Source organism: Electrona antarctica (genome assembly GCF_951216825.1).
Source record: "Electrona antarctica genome assembly, chromosome: 4".
In the NCBI taxonomy this organism is placed as follows: domain Eukaryota; kingdom Metazoa; phylum Chordata; class Actinopteri; order Myctophiformes; family Myctophidae; genus Electrona; species Electrona antarctica.
In genome coordinates this window covers 40,852,431-40,870,328 of record NC_136809.1, presented here as the reverse complement: position 1 = coordinate 40,870,328, position 17,898 = coordinate 40,852,431, and the positions used below count along the sequence as shown (strand labels likewise).

The 17,898-nt window shown below is 41.9% G+C and overlaps 1 protein-coding gene across 2 annotated transcripts in view; it reads right to left on the bottom strand.

The window, feature by feature from the left end:
* LOC306922621 (myomesin-2-like) overlaps positions 1–14,268 on the bottom strand; it is a 46,170-nt gene extending 31,902 nt beyond the window's left edge. The window contains exons 1-10 of one of the 2 annotated variants that reach the window (XM_079500358.1): positions 14,102–14,157; positions 12,894–12,986; positions 10,635–10,730; positions 10,115–10,250; positions 7,900–8,054; positions 7,012–7,104; positions 3,600–3,688; positions 3,368–3,409; positions 2,001–2,165; positions 867–1,028 (exon numbers count right to left, since the gene is read on the bottom strand). In XM_079500358.1, coding sequence (XP_079356484.1) covers positions 867–1,028; positions 2,001–2,165; positions 3,368–3,409; positions 3,600–3,688; positions 7,012–7,104; positions 7,900–8,054; positions 10,115–10,250; positions 10,635–10,730; positions 12,894–12,964 — 1,009 coding nt within the window. In that variant the 5' untranslated portion in view covers positions 12,965–12,986; positions 14,102–14,157. Of the gene's footprint in view, positions 1–866; positions 1,029–2,000; positions 2,166–3,367; positions 3,410–3,599; positions 3,689–7,011; positions 7,105–7,899; positions 8,055–10,114; positions 10,251–10,634; positions 10,731–12,893; positions 12,987–14,101 lie in introns of both variants that reach the window. The other variant, XM_079500357.1, reaches the window with a different exon arrangement.
* Positions 14,269–17,898: the final 3,630 nt, after the last annotated feature.

The following is a 17,898-nucleotide window of genomic DNA, read 5'->3' as shown; positions in this document are numbered from 1 at the left end:
GTGTGTTTCCAGCTGGTGCTCATTATATTTATGCACTGTCAAATAGGTCTACATCTATTCTAAGGTGTGTCTGCTGTCGGGATGAAACCACCTAACTCCAAAATGATCATTTTTCAGGAAATTAAGAAAACCGTATATTTTGAAAACAAAGGAATACTGCCTCATCAAAGTTGGTGGTGTGACTTTATATAATGGTGGAGTTAGTTGCTAGCAGACAGTTTGAAGGTCCAATGGAGTTAAAGGTTTTGTCTTAAGTGTTTATTACTACTTTCCATTGGTTCAATATTCGGTGTTCAATAGCACTGATTTGTGAAAAAAAACCTCAAAAATGGAGTTAGGTGGTTTCGTCCTGACAGCAACGATATACTTGTATAGAAATGCAATACAAAATGCATTTTGAGGACCCACAAAGTTCCACGCTTTGCGTGTCATTATCCCGTCATTTAACATGCATCTCAATAGGTGAGGAGGACAGCTTGCCATCGCAGAGTGGTTGGGCCTTAGTGAAGGGCTAACTGCTGTAAATTTACTGTAAATCGCCCAGTTGGGGACATGGATTCAACATTTCCCATATTTTTTTAATAGGGAAAGGCGAGATCTGTAAATTACTGTCAAACACTGTCTAATTGGACATGAAAAGAACAAAATACATTGAAAACAGCAGTTGTGCCCAGGCGGTGGCGTAACCGTCTGGGCACCCGACTGGTAATCCAGTCGCAGTGTGCCGCGGGTTCGACTCCCGAGCCCGACACGGCCTTTACTGCATGTCTTCCCCCATCTCTCTCCCGTTTCCTGTCAGCCTACTGTCTGTCCCTTCAAAAAACCAATAAAAGGCGTAAGCCGCAAAAAAATATCAGCAGTTGTACCTGAAACAAACATGTAGGCGCTGTGCTCTGTGGTTCCGTCCTTGGTGAAAATGCGGAGGGTGTACAGGCCCTCGTCGTCCTTAGCCAAGTCGCTCAGGGTGAGGGAGGCCACACCTCCACCCGCTGACATCGCCACCAGTTTACCTGGCTGTAGCAGCTTATCTGGCAGCAGATGACATGGAGACGGTTACAAACATAAATATACTACACACTTTGAAAACAAAAGAACTATGTTTAAATCACTTTCGACCTGGTGTCTGAATTTCTGGCATGTGATGTGATTATAGACGGAAATGTTCGAAAGAATTTCAGAAAATAATAACCATACTACATTGCACAATGCGATATTACATTGCATTGTGAGCTTGCAAGTGTGATATTTTTGCTATTTTTAAAACATTTATAAATTAGTGCTTTATAAGTGGTTTAACACACTTTAACTGATTTTTTTAGTCTGTGTGTAGAATTTGGGTAAATTTGTTCAAACTTAGAGTGGAATGACTTTGCAGCAGAATTATGCCAAGTACTCCAGAAGGGTCCATTAATGGACCCTTTTAACATACATCTACCACTTTGACAGGTAAATGCAAGTTACCGTAATGACACTAATTATAGGGTTTTTTCACATAGGCGTTTCTGTCTACCAGCCTCAAATTAACTGTACAGGAGTATAGTACATGCTTGTACACAGTAACAAAATCAAACACACCCACAATGTTGTTACATTCGGCTGTGTTTACCCAGAAAAAGGGTCCATTAGGTTTAAAGTGTTGCTTATTAGAACGTTGTAGTTTAATAAATGGAATAGTGTAATTTGTATCAAAGTGGTTATGACTGTGTGGCTTCTATTCCTGACTGACTGACTGACTGACTGACTGACTGACTGACTGACTGACTGACTGACTGACTGACTGACTGACTGACTGACTGACTGACTGACTGACTGACTGACTGACTGACTGACAGGCAGGCAGGCAGGCAGGCAGGCAGGCAGGCAGGCAGGCAGGCAGGCAGGCAGGCAGACAGACAGACAGACAGACAGACAGACAGACAGACAGACAGACAGACAGACAGACAGACAGACAGACAGACAGACAGACAGAGCATTGTCTGTGTTCCTCACAGCGGTCTTACCATCTCTGTACCACTGGGCCAGTGGTGGCAAGTTGGGCAAGTCGGGCACCACAACCATGGTGCAAACCAGACTAACGGCTCCTCCCTCTACGGCGAAGGTTACCCCGAAACTCTCCAGCAGGCTGACTTCCAACTTACTGGGGTGGATCCCGGACAGATGTGGCACTGGGAAAGAGAGAATAGCAGGTTGTTATCCTCATGAATGAACCCATACAGTCCCTATTCTGGGCATAATAGGCTTGGCCACTTGCCCTGCAGGCTTATGCAAAGGCTAAAATGTAATTTAGATAGCATGTTATGAAGATACAGTAATGCCAGGTTATACTGTTTTAGAGTTAGACTGATGATAGGTTCTTGGTTTACTTATGATCCTAGAACACTATTTCTATGCATTTGATGTATTGCCTCGTGTTTTCCTTGCTTACTGTAGGCAACATTTGGCGAAAATCTCATGCGTTTCAAAGTATTGTTTGTAGATCATTTATTTGATGGGGGCCAAGTACGGACGCCTGGGGGACCATGGTAATGAAGTATATACAGGGTTTAAGTGGTTAACCTCAGTTGGATTGTAAATGATTCATACAGTATGCCATAGAAAACAGAACATGTTCAGCGATGCATTGTTTGTGTCTTCAGAAGCAAGTCCTTCTGATGCTACGCACAGTCCTTATGCCGGCCCACGGCAGAATCATCTAAATAGTAGTCTTCAAGTGGTGAAAATTAGCACATGTGCTAACACACTGTAAATGATGCATCTACAATTTGTACAACTGTGCAATGAGCAATGCAATAGTTATGTCCATATCAAATAAATAAACATAAACATAAACATAAAGAGACAAGAACGTGGCCGCAAACACTGGTAGCTAAAGTGCCAAAAAGAAACCAACGTTTCGGCAGGTAATTGTCTTATTCAGGGTACCTTCATATCCTGAAGAAGGCAATTACCTGGTTTCTTTTTTTACTCTGCGTCCGAAACAAAGTATAGTGTGTGCGGCCGCCTTCTTGTCCTTTGAAGACTACTATTTAAATGTAACACATTATACCAATTTGTATAGCTTATGGAAAGGATAACTTCCCTCATGTAAAAGATAAAACGTCAGCATGGCGTGTAAACAAGGTCTTATATTTTCATGTAGGGGAGCGGAGACGTTTTGTTTCCCCGAACAGATAGAGCTTCCCCTAGTTTCCATTGGCTCAAGACTGGACCACCACCACCACCCCCTTACAATAGTTTCCACTGCTTATCAGTCTTACACCTACTACAGCACAATGTTATTTGCAGCCAGTGATCTCAAGTGGAAGTAGTTGTGTTGTCCGGGCCGGGTTCCAACTTCCAACACTAAACTGAATAAGATCCCACTCACCCAGTCCAGTGAGTTGGCAGGACTCTGCACTCCCTGCTGCTCCTAGAAAGAAATAAAGATGAATAATATGGTGATATCTTTCACAATAATGTTGTGTCATTTCCATACAAAGTTAAAGAAAGGGGAATTCAAGAGAAGGGTAGTGTGTAAAAAATGTAGGTCAAGTGGGGTTGGAACTAAGAGAGGGTGTATATGAGCTGTAATGAAGAGAGAGAAAGTTTGAGAGCCTTACTCTTGACAGTAACTGTAGCCGTGCAGGTCGTTGTGCCATGATGGTTGGTTGCCACCGCCCTGTACTCAGCAGTATCGCTCACCACACACCTGAAACAAGGCCAATGAATGTGTCGCCTTTTCAGTGACAGAAACTATGTGGATATTATGTACGCAATCAATGATGCCCTATTCTTCCACAATTCCATAATTCTAATCATACAAGTTGGGGGCGGTGAGTGAACCCACCTGGGGAACCAGTTGTCCCAGGCTTTTGTAAAACCCGTTTTTTTTTATATTACTCCTCCAGATTCTGACCAAAAATCCCGCAAATCGTTACACAGTATCTCTACAGTCATGTGTTCCAGGCGGATCTGTCCAATATTTTATATTCCATCCTAATTGGCTAACATTGGCTTTCAAAGTTCGCAGGATTGGCCCGTTTTGAACAAAAAGCCTAGGTTGAGGAATATATCCCACCCTTTTCAGGTGGATTTTTTGGACACATTTTTGGAACAAAATACCTCAAATCATCTCACATCAATTGCCATCCAAGGCGTAAGAAGAAACATTGGCCTATTATAGCGCCACCAGGAGGCCACAACCTGACCTGGCCTGGTGGAGACCTGTGCCCGAGGGGCACTTTATCTAGTTGGAATTAAACTTGAGCGGTGGAAGAACGCAAGCACTCAAAATAGAATCCACTTTTTGCCATTGTGTGTGTTGCGTATGACCTCTGGCCTCAGCCATGTGTTCTCCTGTCATGTGTTCTCATGTTGTGAACAATGTCCTTGCCTCCACCTTTGCAAGGCTGACCACACCCTCCTGAGAGAACAAATGTTTTTTATGACACAAGGCACTGACTGGGCTGAGCCTTGATCTGGTGCCGTAGGAAAGCAGGTGAGGGAGGCCATACCGAGGCGTAGTGCACTATTAATGACCAGGATGCAAGAGGAGCCTCTTGGGTGAGAATAGAAAGGAGAAATGTGACCTCCTCCCCTCTGGAAGGAACTATTTTAAAGGCAATGCATTTCCTCGGCTGGGATATAATAAACTGTACCTGCTATCTGGGCTAATCTTTTTTCCAAATGGACTCTAGTTGTGTTTGCATCTGCAAATGGAAACAACTTAAATTTGTAGGAGGATAGGCTTTTGAAAAACATTGTGAGGTCTCCATTGATCCTGTAACGTACTGTAATAATATAGGACAGATTCAATGTGGTTGAGAGAGAGAGAGAGAGAGTAGGAGAGAGACAGGAAGAGAAAAGGAGAGAGCAAGCGAGAGGAAGGAAGAGAGAGGCCGGGAGAGCAGGGGGGAGGAATCCACGGCTCGAATGACGCAAAGGTCAGCATTTCGGCATGAACAGCTGAGGTGTCTCGAAGACGAAGGGGGGAGCCAGCATGCTGGGCTGTCTTTGGAACCGGGGTCTGACTTTAGACTAAATAGGGGATACAACCTCTCTCACTCACACCGCTTTCCCTCTCTGGCTGGGTGGCTCTCTCTGATAATATTTTCTATGACATACTACAAGGGAAAAGGAATTTATGTTCCAATATGACATAATCAACATGTGATTACAACTCCTACTCTTACAATTTTTGTGTCTCCTGAACTCCGCTGCTTTAAGGTCATGCAGTCTCAGCTGCCAACACCTCTCCCAGATCCTTACCCTGACTATAATTGCATTAAACTTATTTCGTAAAAGAACGTAACTCCAACCTAATGTGTAAATACAACCATTTTAATACTTAAATGTAACCATCTGTAACTGTTAAGCAAATCCATTGCTCTACCTAAACTCAAAGCGGGTGTAAGTGATATACAGTATATATATTTTTATAAGTGTAATCGCAAAAGTAATAATAATTGCTATAGAGTGTCAGTAACAGGGGTCTCCCTGTCTCTCAATATCTTAAGTAAACAGAAACACATTTTCAGATATCAGGATAGTGAGGATACCAATTTCATCTCCTGATTGGATAAAATCGATGACCTAACTGAAAAGGGTTTGTGTTAGATATATACAAATATGAATAATATATAAATAAAAGATATGGGTATGGGAACTGTACTGCCCGAGAAAAGATCAGCCTACATAGCGTAGTGCGATCGGCAGAGCGCATCATGGGAGGCGAGCTCCCCACATTCCAGGAACTACAAAAAGTGGTGTGAAGTCAAAGCCCAGCGCATCATCAAGGACAAGCACCACCCAAGTCACAAGCCGCTGGCAAGGAGGCCTACCGCAGTATCAAGAGTAGCACCATCAGATTCTGGAGCAGTTTTCACCCGGCTGGTGTCAGACTGCTGAACGAGGCACAAGCCTTGTTCAGAAGCCTGATGACAGGCAGTGTAGGCTGGTCTCAGACCTACCGGTTGATTATACCAGGGACAAGTGACATTTTTTAGCTCTTCCTGGACCTCTGTGGATTATACATATGTGACTTGACTATTTTTCTTTGCTCTTCCTCATGGACCTACTTGCGGATTACACTAGTGTCAGTCTACTCTATGTGGAATATGCAGTCCTCACGCACTGCCATTTGTACAACGCACTGATGTGTTTTTGTTTCTTTCTAGCAATTTTAATATATAAAACCGGATAGCTAAAATCTATTTTTTGCTCATTTCTGACTTAACCAAGCATCTAGTTTGGAATATAAACGCTTCTAGAGAAAGATCAGATGTGACAGCACGAGGTAGTAATGGAAAATTATACCTCCCGGTTTGGGCGGGAAATGGAAGGCGGGGCTTTTCAGAGTAAAATCTGCCTGATCTGCTGGGCCTTTATTTTGAAAAATGCTGGCACACTGGAAATGTTAAGCAGTCACTACTCTCGTACTCTGTGTTCACAGTGGTTGTTCAGATTGTCAGTGTTCAAATTCCCTGCACCTTCCCGGCCTCCTCCCTTTGGCATTTAGTTCTGTTATGGGTGATTCTGACTCTCCGGGGAGAGTTAATTAGAAGTAACCTCCTGCCTTCCATGTCCTAATGAACTATCTTCTTCCCTTTCTTTCTTCTATGGGAATTGACGATACGATGGGAACGATGCACGAAAAATGAATTTCACCCACTTCTTTATTTCTGTAAACCTGTGATGTGACAATAAAGCAGAGTCTGAATAGAGCCTGCCTTCTTGCTCAGGTGATACATTGAATCTTGACCATCAGGTCAAACTTCAGATCCTGTGTCTAAGTGAGACATGACATGATCTAAATATCTCTATAGAAGAGCAGGGAGACACAATACAACCACCCCACTTGTATTAGTTATATTGAATTCAAATACTCTACCATACAGATTAAACAGCATTACATTTTATTCATAGATTAATGTACATAGTGCCGCTTTAAGTGCAGTGCATCTTTAAGTATGGTCTTGCTAGTTCAGAAGCCACAAAGAAGAAGGTTTGATCAGAGTTGAATGAGTCACATACCTGCTAATGATCAAACAATGCACTCCATACTTGTTCTCAACCTTGTACTTTCCTGGTATACTCAGTGTGTCAATGGGGACCCCATTCTTGCACCTGAAAATCAAAACAAAGAAAATTGCCTCAGTGCGTGTGTTGGTTGATGCTTCTCTCAAAATACTAAGCTACATTGTGTGAATTGTTGGTCCGAAACTAAACAGAAGCAGCATTGATATGCAGAAAGCAATGGAATGGTGATGCCGTTAGAATGCCATGTGGTCACCTAAATTAATAGATTTATTCCTGTTGGGATCGAGAATGTGCACGGCAAATTTCACGACAATCTGGCCATGATTTGGCGCTATTCGTAGGTCACAAACGGACAACGGTCACAAACGGACAACATGTCATTTATTGGTAGTCATATTTTAGTCATCTGAAATGTTTTAGCTTTAGTCGACTAAATATGATGAGAAATCTACTGTTTACTTTGTCAACAAAAATGTTACTTTATACTTGGTTGCATGCTGAAAATAGCAGATCTACCGTCTTGTACATCTGCTATTTTCAGAGCGCAACACCGGAGCGCAACCAATCATAAAATGACTTGTATATTAGCTCTAGCTAGACCTCTTCTACACTCGTCCCTATCAAACATTTTAGTCTCTATTCGTCAACGAAATTGTCAATATATTTGGTCTTAGGTCCAAACCGCACCAATGATTCTCCATGCAACTCCTTGCAACCAAACGAGAACTACTTGCGAGTAGTTGCATGTAGTTGCATGAAACCATTCACCAGTTTTTACTCAGTTTGAGTCAGTGAAAAAAGGTAGTCGACGAACATTTTTTGTTAGTCAACAAAATTAACACTGGTTCAAAAGCCACACCCCAGCATAAAGAGCATTCTAACCATTTGACGACAGGGGCCGGGTAACCCTGCACGGTGCAGAACAGCTTCACAGGGGTCTTCTCCCACACAGTGTGGGGCCTCAGTGGTACCAGGAAGTCGGGCATCCTATGGACATGCTCATGCAACTCCACCTTCTTGGTCATCATGTCCTTAACCTGCAGGAGAGCAAGTTGTACCAGTTGAAGGTCAGAACAGAGTAGAGTGAAATGTACGCATATTTTACATGATAAATCTGTATATCACTGTTCATGTGAATACCCGCAGCTTGCAGGGCCCTGTGCGAGACTATTTCAAATAGCTACAGCTGTCGAAACCATATTCATAGTCACCAATTTCAATGTAACACAACACAGGAACCCCAGCTAGTGTTTTTGGTCGTCCAACAGTTTCTTAACCACTTAAGACTCAAAAATAGCAGATACAGTGTCGGGGAGCAGCCTTATAACTCTATGGGAGCAGCAGCGATAGTGCTGAACGCACGCACGTTCATTCACTGGGAATGTTTTTTTTTTATCCCACGATTTTGTAACCCATTTTTCACCCCTGTGTCAATTATTTAATGTGATCCTGGGCTCTACACACCCTCCGCCAACCTGGGGAGAGCAACGGACCTGAACTCATGCTTCCTTCATGCATGAGTGTCCAAGTTGCTCCTTTATACCTGACAAGGAGGAGTTTCCCTGGTTGGACGTGGCACGTGGAAGGAACACGTTATTCCAACCAGTTCCTTTCCCCTCCATCAGGCGCTCTGGCTGGCCAGGAGGAGGCAGTTTAAAAATACAAATAAAGTGTTGTTCTTGATTGTGTTACGCGCACATGAATCACATGCATGGGGCCTTTTGATTTGGTGTAGCGTGAGGGCCCTCGGAGGGGTTGATTCGGAACTAAAGGTTTACTCAACTAGTCAACTACTGTAGTACTGTTACGTACTTAATACTTTTCCACACACAAAACATACGTGTCATTGTCAATATGTAATATATTTCACTGAGACTGATACATAACATGCTTATTTTACATACTGTATACATCATATAGGCCTACAGTATGTATCATATACTGTTGATGTGAACTCAAGTTTAAATGAGTGATGAGATACATTAACCAGCTAGAACAGTGGTTCTACGTCTAACCCAAACTTTTCTGGACCAGGGCCCACTTGAAAATCTCCAAAGAGTATTTTCACAGACCAGCAGACCCATCTGACCACTTAACATGGCTGCCGTGTTAAGCAGTCCCATGGGTGGGCAGTGGGCCTTTTCAGAGCATGTTTATCTTAATGATCAATCCATCCAGTGGTGGTCTCGCAGGCTGAGAATCGCTGAGTTAGAGAGCACTTTTACTTCGATTCAAGAAGACACGTGGACACACGATAGCATCATCATTATCTACAACTCAGCAGCCATACACATCATCACAGCTCCAATCTGCTTAGAGCAGACAGAGATTTGAGAGATTATATCACTAAGCCTGGAAGCAGGTGATGTCATCCTATCGAGTCCACCTTTAATCTCAGCATTCATCTTTCATTACAGAATATCAGCGATGGCAGCACTCAACAACACAGCCTGCTGTATTGACTAGTTGTGCTTTTAATGTTGTCTTTGCCAACCACTTTGGCAGATCTTCTGTATATAAAGAAATCTATTTGTGTGCTGGCTAAGTTTTTTGACTCTATCTCTATAGGAGTTGCAAAACATTCTATATAACTTGTGTTTTACTATTTGGTGATTGAAATGCAGTGCTCAATGTTTAAATACTATAAAAGGAGATTTAAATATGAGGTCTTAAGTCCATATCAGGCATATCTCGGTTAAACATAAATAGCAATATTGCATTATCAATTTGATATCTGTATACCAGCGATAATTCTGAAAGAGAAATGTCATAATTTCTAGAACAGAACTATTAATCTAAACTCCTCAGTTACTGCATGTGAAATTGCCAACATCATACTAAGATCTTCTGTTGAAGTGTTAAGCCTAATTTCATAGTGTGATAGTGAGACTATAGCCATGACTCATAGCTCATAGCTCTGTAAAGCCCAAAAGTAGCTGATCTACAAGCTCACATGAAGGCATCGCATTGCGTTTTCGGCACGCAACACTGGCCAAGTATAAAGCCCAGCATAATGCCTAGAGTTCTGAGCCGTGAGCAATGGCTTGTCTCACAGCATATTAAGCTTTAACTTGTCACTCTTGGCTTCAGCGCTTACCTCTCTCTTTATAGCAATATTATCTACTTGGGTCTTGGTAGCCATCCTCATGCGGTGTAGTTCCTCTTGGATAGCTTGCAAACCTTTTCCAACATGGGTGGATACCCGCTGGTACTCTTCCACCGTCTCAGAACTCCTAAACCAACAGAATTATAATGATGAACTGTACACACTAAAAGGGACAGAATATACATTCTCACCGTTTTATTTTTAATCACCTTTTTAATTGTGTTGTTCTCTATGTTGTCAACAAACACGGCCATGGGATGGGAGACTTTACAAAACAAAATAAAATACCCTACAGCTGGTTTACAGCAAATATTACAGAATTCCCTACACTATGACATCATATTTGCCAGAGTCAAGTGTGCATAATGCGATATGTGGTCTCCATGGTATCCCCAGGAAGTTATCTTGCCTAAGGTTATCTACAGACTGTAGTTTCGTTTTACCTCACAACTAAAATAAGCTCACAGATGATCGCTAGGGGCGATGGCCACCAGGCCAAGTGGGAACTCACCTCTGCCGGAATGGCGGTATCGTATAAGCTGAGTCCGCCATGATAGCCTCTGTGGCCTGAGGCTGCACTTGGGTCACCGATTTAGAGCTTGATTTCCTGTGGAGATTTCCAATAACTGTGAACAACTAGCTATTAAAACGCCAAAACTCACATTTAAGTTGTTATTCCACATAAGTATACATTTCGGTACAAATAATATCCCAAATATTTCTGACCTAATTTCATGCGTTTTAAGTTATTTGCACTCATATTAAAGGACAATTCAGCCCAATGCAGATACTGTTTGTATATGTTACAGATGAAAAAGGAGTACTAATTTTCTTCGAGTACACCTCATTGTGTGTGTGTGAGTGTGTGTGTGTATAATTTGACAAAAATAAATATAAACAAATAAATAATACATAAAATGTACTGGCAATTCCCATTAAGCCAGACAAACATCCAAACTTGGTGTCACCTCCCCACTCAAGATGAACCTGCTTTAGGTGTGGACTGTGGAGGTGTGACCTCCCTTTCAAAGGAGCTCAGCCTCAAGTTTAAAGATGATTATTTCAATGGCATCTTCAGACAAATTATGCAAACTGTGGACTGTGACAAGAATTTTAACAAATTAAAAGTATTAAAAAGTCCTTCGGACAAAACCTCTTAACTCCATAGGACCGTCAAACTGTCTGCTAAAGCAGCTAACTCCAACACCTCTCCCCCTCTCATGCAAGTAGAGAGGGGGAGACAATAGACAATACCAACTTTGATGGGGCAGTATTGCATTGTTTTAAAACATAAATATATAAGGTTTTCTTAATTTCCTGAAACATTATTGGTTGTTTCAGTTGGAGTGCCTGTGTCCACCATATAACTCTATGGTGTTCACAGGTATGCTGATTGGCCTTGGATCTGGGTCATGTTCAGGGAGGTGGTGTTCTGTTCAACCTACAGTACACTAGTACAGTATGACGATGCAAGTCAGACACTACACCACATCATGGCAGCCTGCAGTAGCCTGCTGAAGTATCAGCTCACAGGGACAGAAAGAGGCTCAGCTGGGCCTAACTAGGCTACAGCCATATGAACTAACTAGTACACTACAGTGCATACCAAGCTAACCAAATCTCAGGTCTATAGGTTCAAGCATAGCACAATGCATTATGTAAGCCGGCAGAGCTATTCTACAGGCCAGGAAGCAATGCTTCTAAAGCAGACTAAAGCAATGGCGGTGAAATATATGCTGGCCCTGTATGAACCCTCAAACAAGGTCAAAGTACTACATTTATGTTCCATTAATTACAGTTACAGACCACATTTTTACCAGTTAAGGGTATAAGTGATGTTTTGCTTGAAAGAAAAAGCCCTATAGAGAACATGACATCACGCCATTGAAGGTAATAGCTGAAAACCTCCCAAGATGGCACCACCTGTCCATTATACTCAATGGACTCAATGGCCAGGCAGTGGCTCGCTCTAAATAATCAAATAGTAATCGTCTCCCTGTCTCTCCAGCAACAGATAATTTATCAGTTTCAAAGTTCAAAGTGTTCTAGTTCCAATTCTACCTACCCCTACTTTTTGGTTTTGTTTCATGGCAATCATACGTGTTTATCCTGTAGTTAGGGTATACAATATGAGGCTTCTTTCATAATTGTGTAAAATTGGTAAAATTGGTAATTTTCTGTTTAATAAAGAGCTGGACAGACTGGGAGACCCCTGTTACTGAACAATTGCATTTTTTCCCTTTAAGAGATTCTGGCCTTTTGACAGCGAATGGCCCCTACATCACTAAAAGGGAATGCGGGGTGGAATTGAAATGAATGGCCTGTTAGTTCAATTCAAAGATGGACGGATTGATCGATAGGCAGATAGATGGATTGATCGACAAGCAGATTGATGGATTGATCGACAGGCAGATGGATGGATTGATCGACAGGCAGATGGATGGATTGATCGACAGGCAGATGGATGGATTGATGTAGAACTCAGACACACAGTAAAATCCTGTTTGTTTGTCCATTTGTAACTCAAAGTGTACAAATGGAACCAAATTGACCTGTACACTCTAAATTAAATAACATTTAGGATTTTACTGTGTAAACAGGCTGTAGATGGAATAAGGAAGATAAAGACTACATCTACTTCCTGCTTGCTTACCATCAGGCAAACACACAACACCTGTGATACTAGCGTATCAATGGCTCTAACATACGGCCACACAAGGAGCTGCAGCCAGACAGTGTAACATATGTCACTCATACAGTAACACCATACCTTACAGTGTGCTGCTTGAAATTAGTGTGAAGGGTACGAAAATCAGTGCTGATTTGGAGTTTGGCAGCCATATCTGCAACACTTCAAGGAAATCTGGTTAAGAGCACCAGGAGGAGGTAGAGATAATGGTTTACCATCGCCTGTCATTCATCGCTGTCTATTATTGATGAATAGTCCAGAGGGAAGTACACACATGCCCCAAAAAATGGAACAGCTGCAGGTGATGAATTAAACTGGTACATTTAGAAGGGAAGTCTATTTCTACTGGGAGCTAGTATACAGTTGTGCAGACTTCCACACTGTATTATTATTACTGTATTATATTATTGAGAAATACCAGGCCTAATAACACTGACTCCTAAATCAGTGCTGTGATAGCAATGCTCTGACTGACATCACTGTTGATGCTTTTCTTTATAACAACAATACACACACACACACAAGACAGGCATACAAGAGGTACTCGGCCACAAGAGATTTGCAGGATAATATTACACCCCACAAAGCCCAAGCTCAAGTCTGGCATTGAAGAGGGACCCATGATAGCCTCCTCTCATTCCATATTGCAAGGGCTCAGGACTGCAAATGTTTCACCTTGCGATGCGCATATACAGCTAATCTATGAATAGCTTTAACACAGTCTATTATGGTATATATTAGAGGGAATCGTTAATGTTACATTTACAGCACCTTTGTCTATAGTGAGGACTAAATGTAATACTGTAACCCCCCCCCCCAAGACTCAGACTATAGAATAATGAATTTAAAACCAAGTCAGGTTCCCACAACATTAGTTATAGGCCTATCTCAATTCAGCATAACAGACTGAGAGTAGGCCTATCTCAATAGAATAAGTTGCATTAGGCCTAGCTAGATTGCCTACTGACAGACAAAAATGTAAGAAAATGGGGTCAGTGACCTCTTAATTCAGTAACAACCGCTCAGGGAAGGTACAGCAGCCTTCTGCTAACAGAGTAACATTCACACACTCCCTTCACCACAGTGGCGAAAAAGTCATCGTTCAACTAATCACGATTTGACCCCCAGCCATTTAAAACACTATAGCTTTCAATTAATTAAAGCAAATACATCTTAACAGCGATTAAATTAACATCCCACGTTTGTTTTCTTACTATATGTTTCAGGAAGAAAAAACAACACAAATAAACCCTCTAAATTAAGTGAAAATATTAAGTAAAGCTACTTACCCCAAGAGATCAAAACAGCGCAAGCGGTGGCAGACCAGCGATGGCACTTGGGAAGCACTTGCTGATGGGAACAAAAATATTACCCTCTGACTCAAGGAATGCCTGTTCCCCTTCCACCCATGTATGGACGCACTTAAGACTATATATAGCATTTAACCCCATTTTTCGGGCTCATTCGCCGCTTTGCGCACCGGAGTGAACAGCTGTGCAAACTAAATCGTCACTTTCAAAGGAATGCGCAAGAAGCGTAAATTGATTTATCCGATTTTGTGAGTTTAAAATGGAAACGAAGAGGGAAAACTTAATTGAAGCTTTGCAAAAAATATGTAAACTTGTGGATATGGGGGGGGGGGGGGGGGGTTATCATCTAGCCTAGCCATTTACCTCAGACAAGTAATTTTACAAACCACATGCCAAACATTCAATTGATTAGCCTAATTGTGATTTAATGCCTATTGTCTACTCATCATTTAACAGTCGTTTGACACAGGCTGACTGCCATTTTAGACATCGAAAAGCTTCTTTAATCTGTATGTTTCTGCTTTCTCGTATCATCCAACTCTTTATGAGACCTTTTTAGGGTTCTCCTCTCAAGACAACCACCCATGGGTTCTGAACACTTGACAGCAGCAGCTGAGCTATTTTTAACCACAGAGATAAAGTCTACAGGGTCAGTGATACCCTAAGCACTTACTGTAGGCCTACTAGAGCAACGCCCCTGCAGCTATTTTAATACACTCTATTTTAAATAAGCTCATATTAATTAAGTTAAAACAGACACGGCAAGCTTGGCGAAATGTGGAGGCAATTCATGTTATAACTACTTTTCTTTTGAAAAGGCTGCATATATAGTCACAGGTGCTGTTTTTCAGAGGTAATAACAATGACACATAACATAACAATCACAATACAGCAGACGTGTTAAAACGCGTAGGATTGCCTTTACCTTACTTCAATACCCTGCATCCATTCAAATCAACTAGGGATGTGTTCCATTGGCGTATGCTGCCCCCTGGTGTTCGTTTAATTTTCAAGTGGCCAGATCTTGATGTAGCCTACAAGCAAAATTAATGTTTATAGGACTAATTTGTTTATATAACAAAACATAATACAGCTTGGATTTGAATTTGTGAGTGAAATGTTGGTGTATCCTTTTTATTTTCTAGACTAACTCAGCTTCTGTGTGCATAGACAATGGTACAATGATACAATAGGTCGCCTATTGGGACTGTATGCCGCAGATTAGAGATTACTATGAAAACCTGTAAAACATGTCAGTCCTTCGATCCGTCCATCACGCCTCCATATATGGTTGTCAGGCCATCACGCTTCACATACTTCCCCGCTCGTCCTTCCTCTACGATGTCTCCCTTTTGACTGATGCCTGTCCATTCAAACTCTAGACGGGCCCGCCCCAAAGTTATTAGTGCAGCGTTTTTAACAGGCCCAAAAATTAAGGCCCGGCCCTACCTGGGCCCTCATCAAACCCTGTACACTCAAGTACACTGCCCCTGCTCCCACCCTTTGATCTCCATATATGGAGCTGACCTGTTCTGACATTCCATATGTTGATCTGACCTCATCAAACGCTGTACACTCAAGACACGCTCCATATATGGCCAGTACAGAATTCATTCCATATGTTGATCTGACCCCCCATGCCAAAGCGCCAGCTCTCGCCCAGCAGTCTGCCGTGACCCAGGCGGATTCTTGCACGCAACCTCGTCCTCTCGCCCTCAGGGCGTCTTGGTTAAAGTGCATTAAACATCAAATGTAATTGATTGATTGATTGAAATATTTATTAACAGTTTGCAGAATTACAGTACATTTCGAGCACAAACTCAATACAAAGGCTGTTACTGTGAGTGGACGACCCAATTAAGCATTACACTTGTTTACAACAGGGTCCACCATGTTCAATTCATCAAAACATTTAGAGACGTACAAATAGACACTTCTATATAGACAAAGAACAGAACAGGAATTCATCATTATGGAGGTAAAAAGGGAAAATAAACATATACAGTGAGGGAAAAAAAAGGGGGTGGGGGGGGGGGGGGATTCAGATTTTACGGGGGCCAGTTTCGAATTGCGGCCGTCCGTAGGTGCCCTTTGAGAGCGGTTTTGAAGGAGTCAAGGGATTCGCATGTCTTAATGACTGTTGGTAGGGCGTTCCACATTTTGGTGGTATAGGAGCGAAAAGAATTTAGTCCCTTGTTTGTGCCGAATCTGGGTTGTACATGGTTCGTTGCACTCCCTCTGGTGTTGTGGGTGTGGACTTCGTTAACATTAAGGAAGTATCTAGACAGGTACATGGGTATCTTGGTGGTGTATCGAATCTTGTGGACCAGACCCATTGCAAGATGCTGTACTCTGTCGTCGACCCTAAGCCAGTAATCATTATATTTAGTGTATAATTGTAGTACCTTTTAAACCAGAGTGCTTTACAGTCAAGCAGAACCTATGAAATGCAAGTTAGATCTCTTGTGTGAGAGATGTGAGTGAGTGAGTGAGTGAGTGAGTGAGTGCATGCATACAAACGTGTTTGCATGCAGCACCCAGTGTGTTTGTACAAGGACTAAAGGAGTTTATTGGAGCATAATAATGTGATGAGCAGGGAAGTTCACAGCAGAAGTTTGAGGGGCCTCTTCACTGGAATGTTACAGGGCCCGTGGGCCTCTACACAGAGAATCTTTTACACATATAGTTATTTCAAATCAACAATTAGCTCTTTACGTGTGTCAATCAATTGCATACAACAAAACAATGAGAAAATTACTTTATACACAGCCCATTTCAGCTGCAGTCTGTAGATAAACTGTGAACTATACTTAGCCAGGAGATACACATAGGGAACACACGTAAGCTTACATTCTCATATTTTCCCTCAGGGATCACTCTCCTAAACAGAGCCCTATGGCAGTGGTTCTCAACCTTTTCAGGCTGTGACCACCTAAAATAATCATTATTTGAACTGGAGACCCCCCATCCTTACAAGCTCTTGGAATTTTAGGAGTTGAGGGCTGAGGCAATACATTTTGTTCGACTCGTTTCCACAGATAAATATTGTGAAAATAGCCGATCTACAAGTTTTTTGTTTTTTTTTGCCCGCGACAGCGTCAGGCTGGATTACCGGCCTATAGGTGCCTGGACCGCTCAGCCACGGCCCAGGCCAGTTTTCCTTTTTTTGAGGGGCACTAGCCCCTAAAAAAAACAGCTTTTCGTCTTGCTTTTCGACAGCTTTTCGTCACAACTCATGTCACATTTGCCATTTACAATGAAAGGAGAATTCTTGATTACGTGTGTCTGAGCAAGACGGCTTTTTCTGTCAACACAAAAATTAAATGCCATTGACAATGAAAGGATAATTTACGTCATGTCATATTTTTGAGGGCGCTAGCCCCTCCTATATACAGCTTTAATGTTTGTCTTTCAACGATGCTTGTTTAAGAAAACACCATAGACAATAAAGAGAAATGTAATGTTTGTTTTGAGGACTAAAACAAACATTAGCACCTGCTGCTTAAACAAACATTATGTTGTAATTGATGTAAGATGATAAGAGCGCCCCTCACTTCACACAGGTGTGATTTTTTTAAATACAGTGCAACTGTACTTTGGTTTATGGTTGTTTTGATTTTTTTTTTTTTAAACCTCAGTTACCCTTACTTATATATTTTACAGAATTAATATAGATACAAATGAATATACAATTTGTGTTCAAAAGAACAGGCTTGTATCGACTGTGGCTCCCTCTAGTGGAAAAAAAGTTAAAAGTTGGGTGATAGAGAGATTGA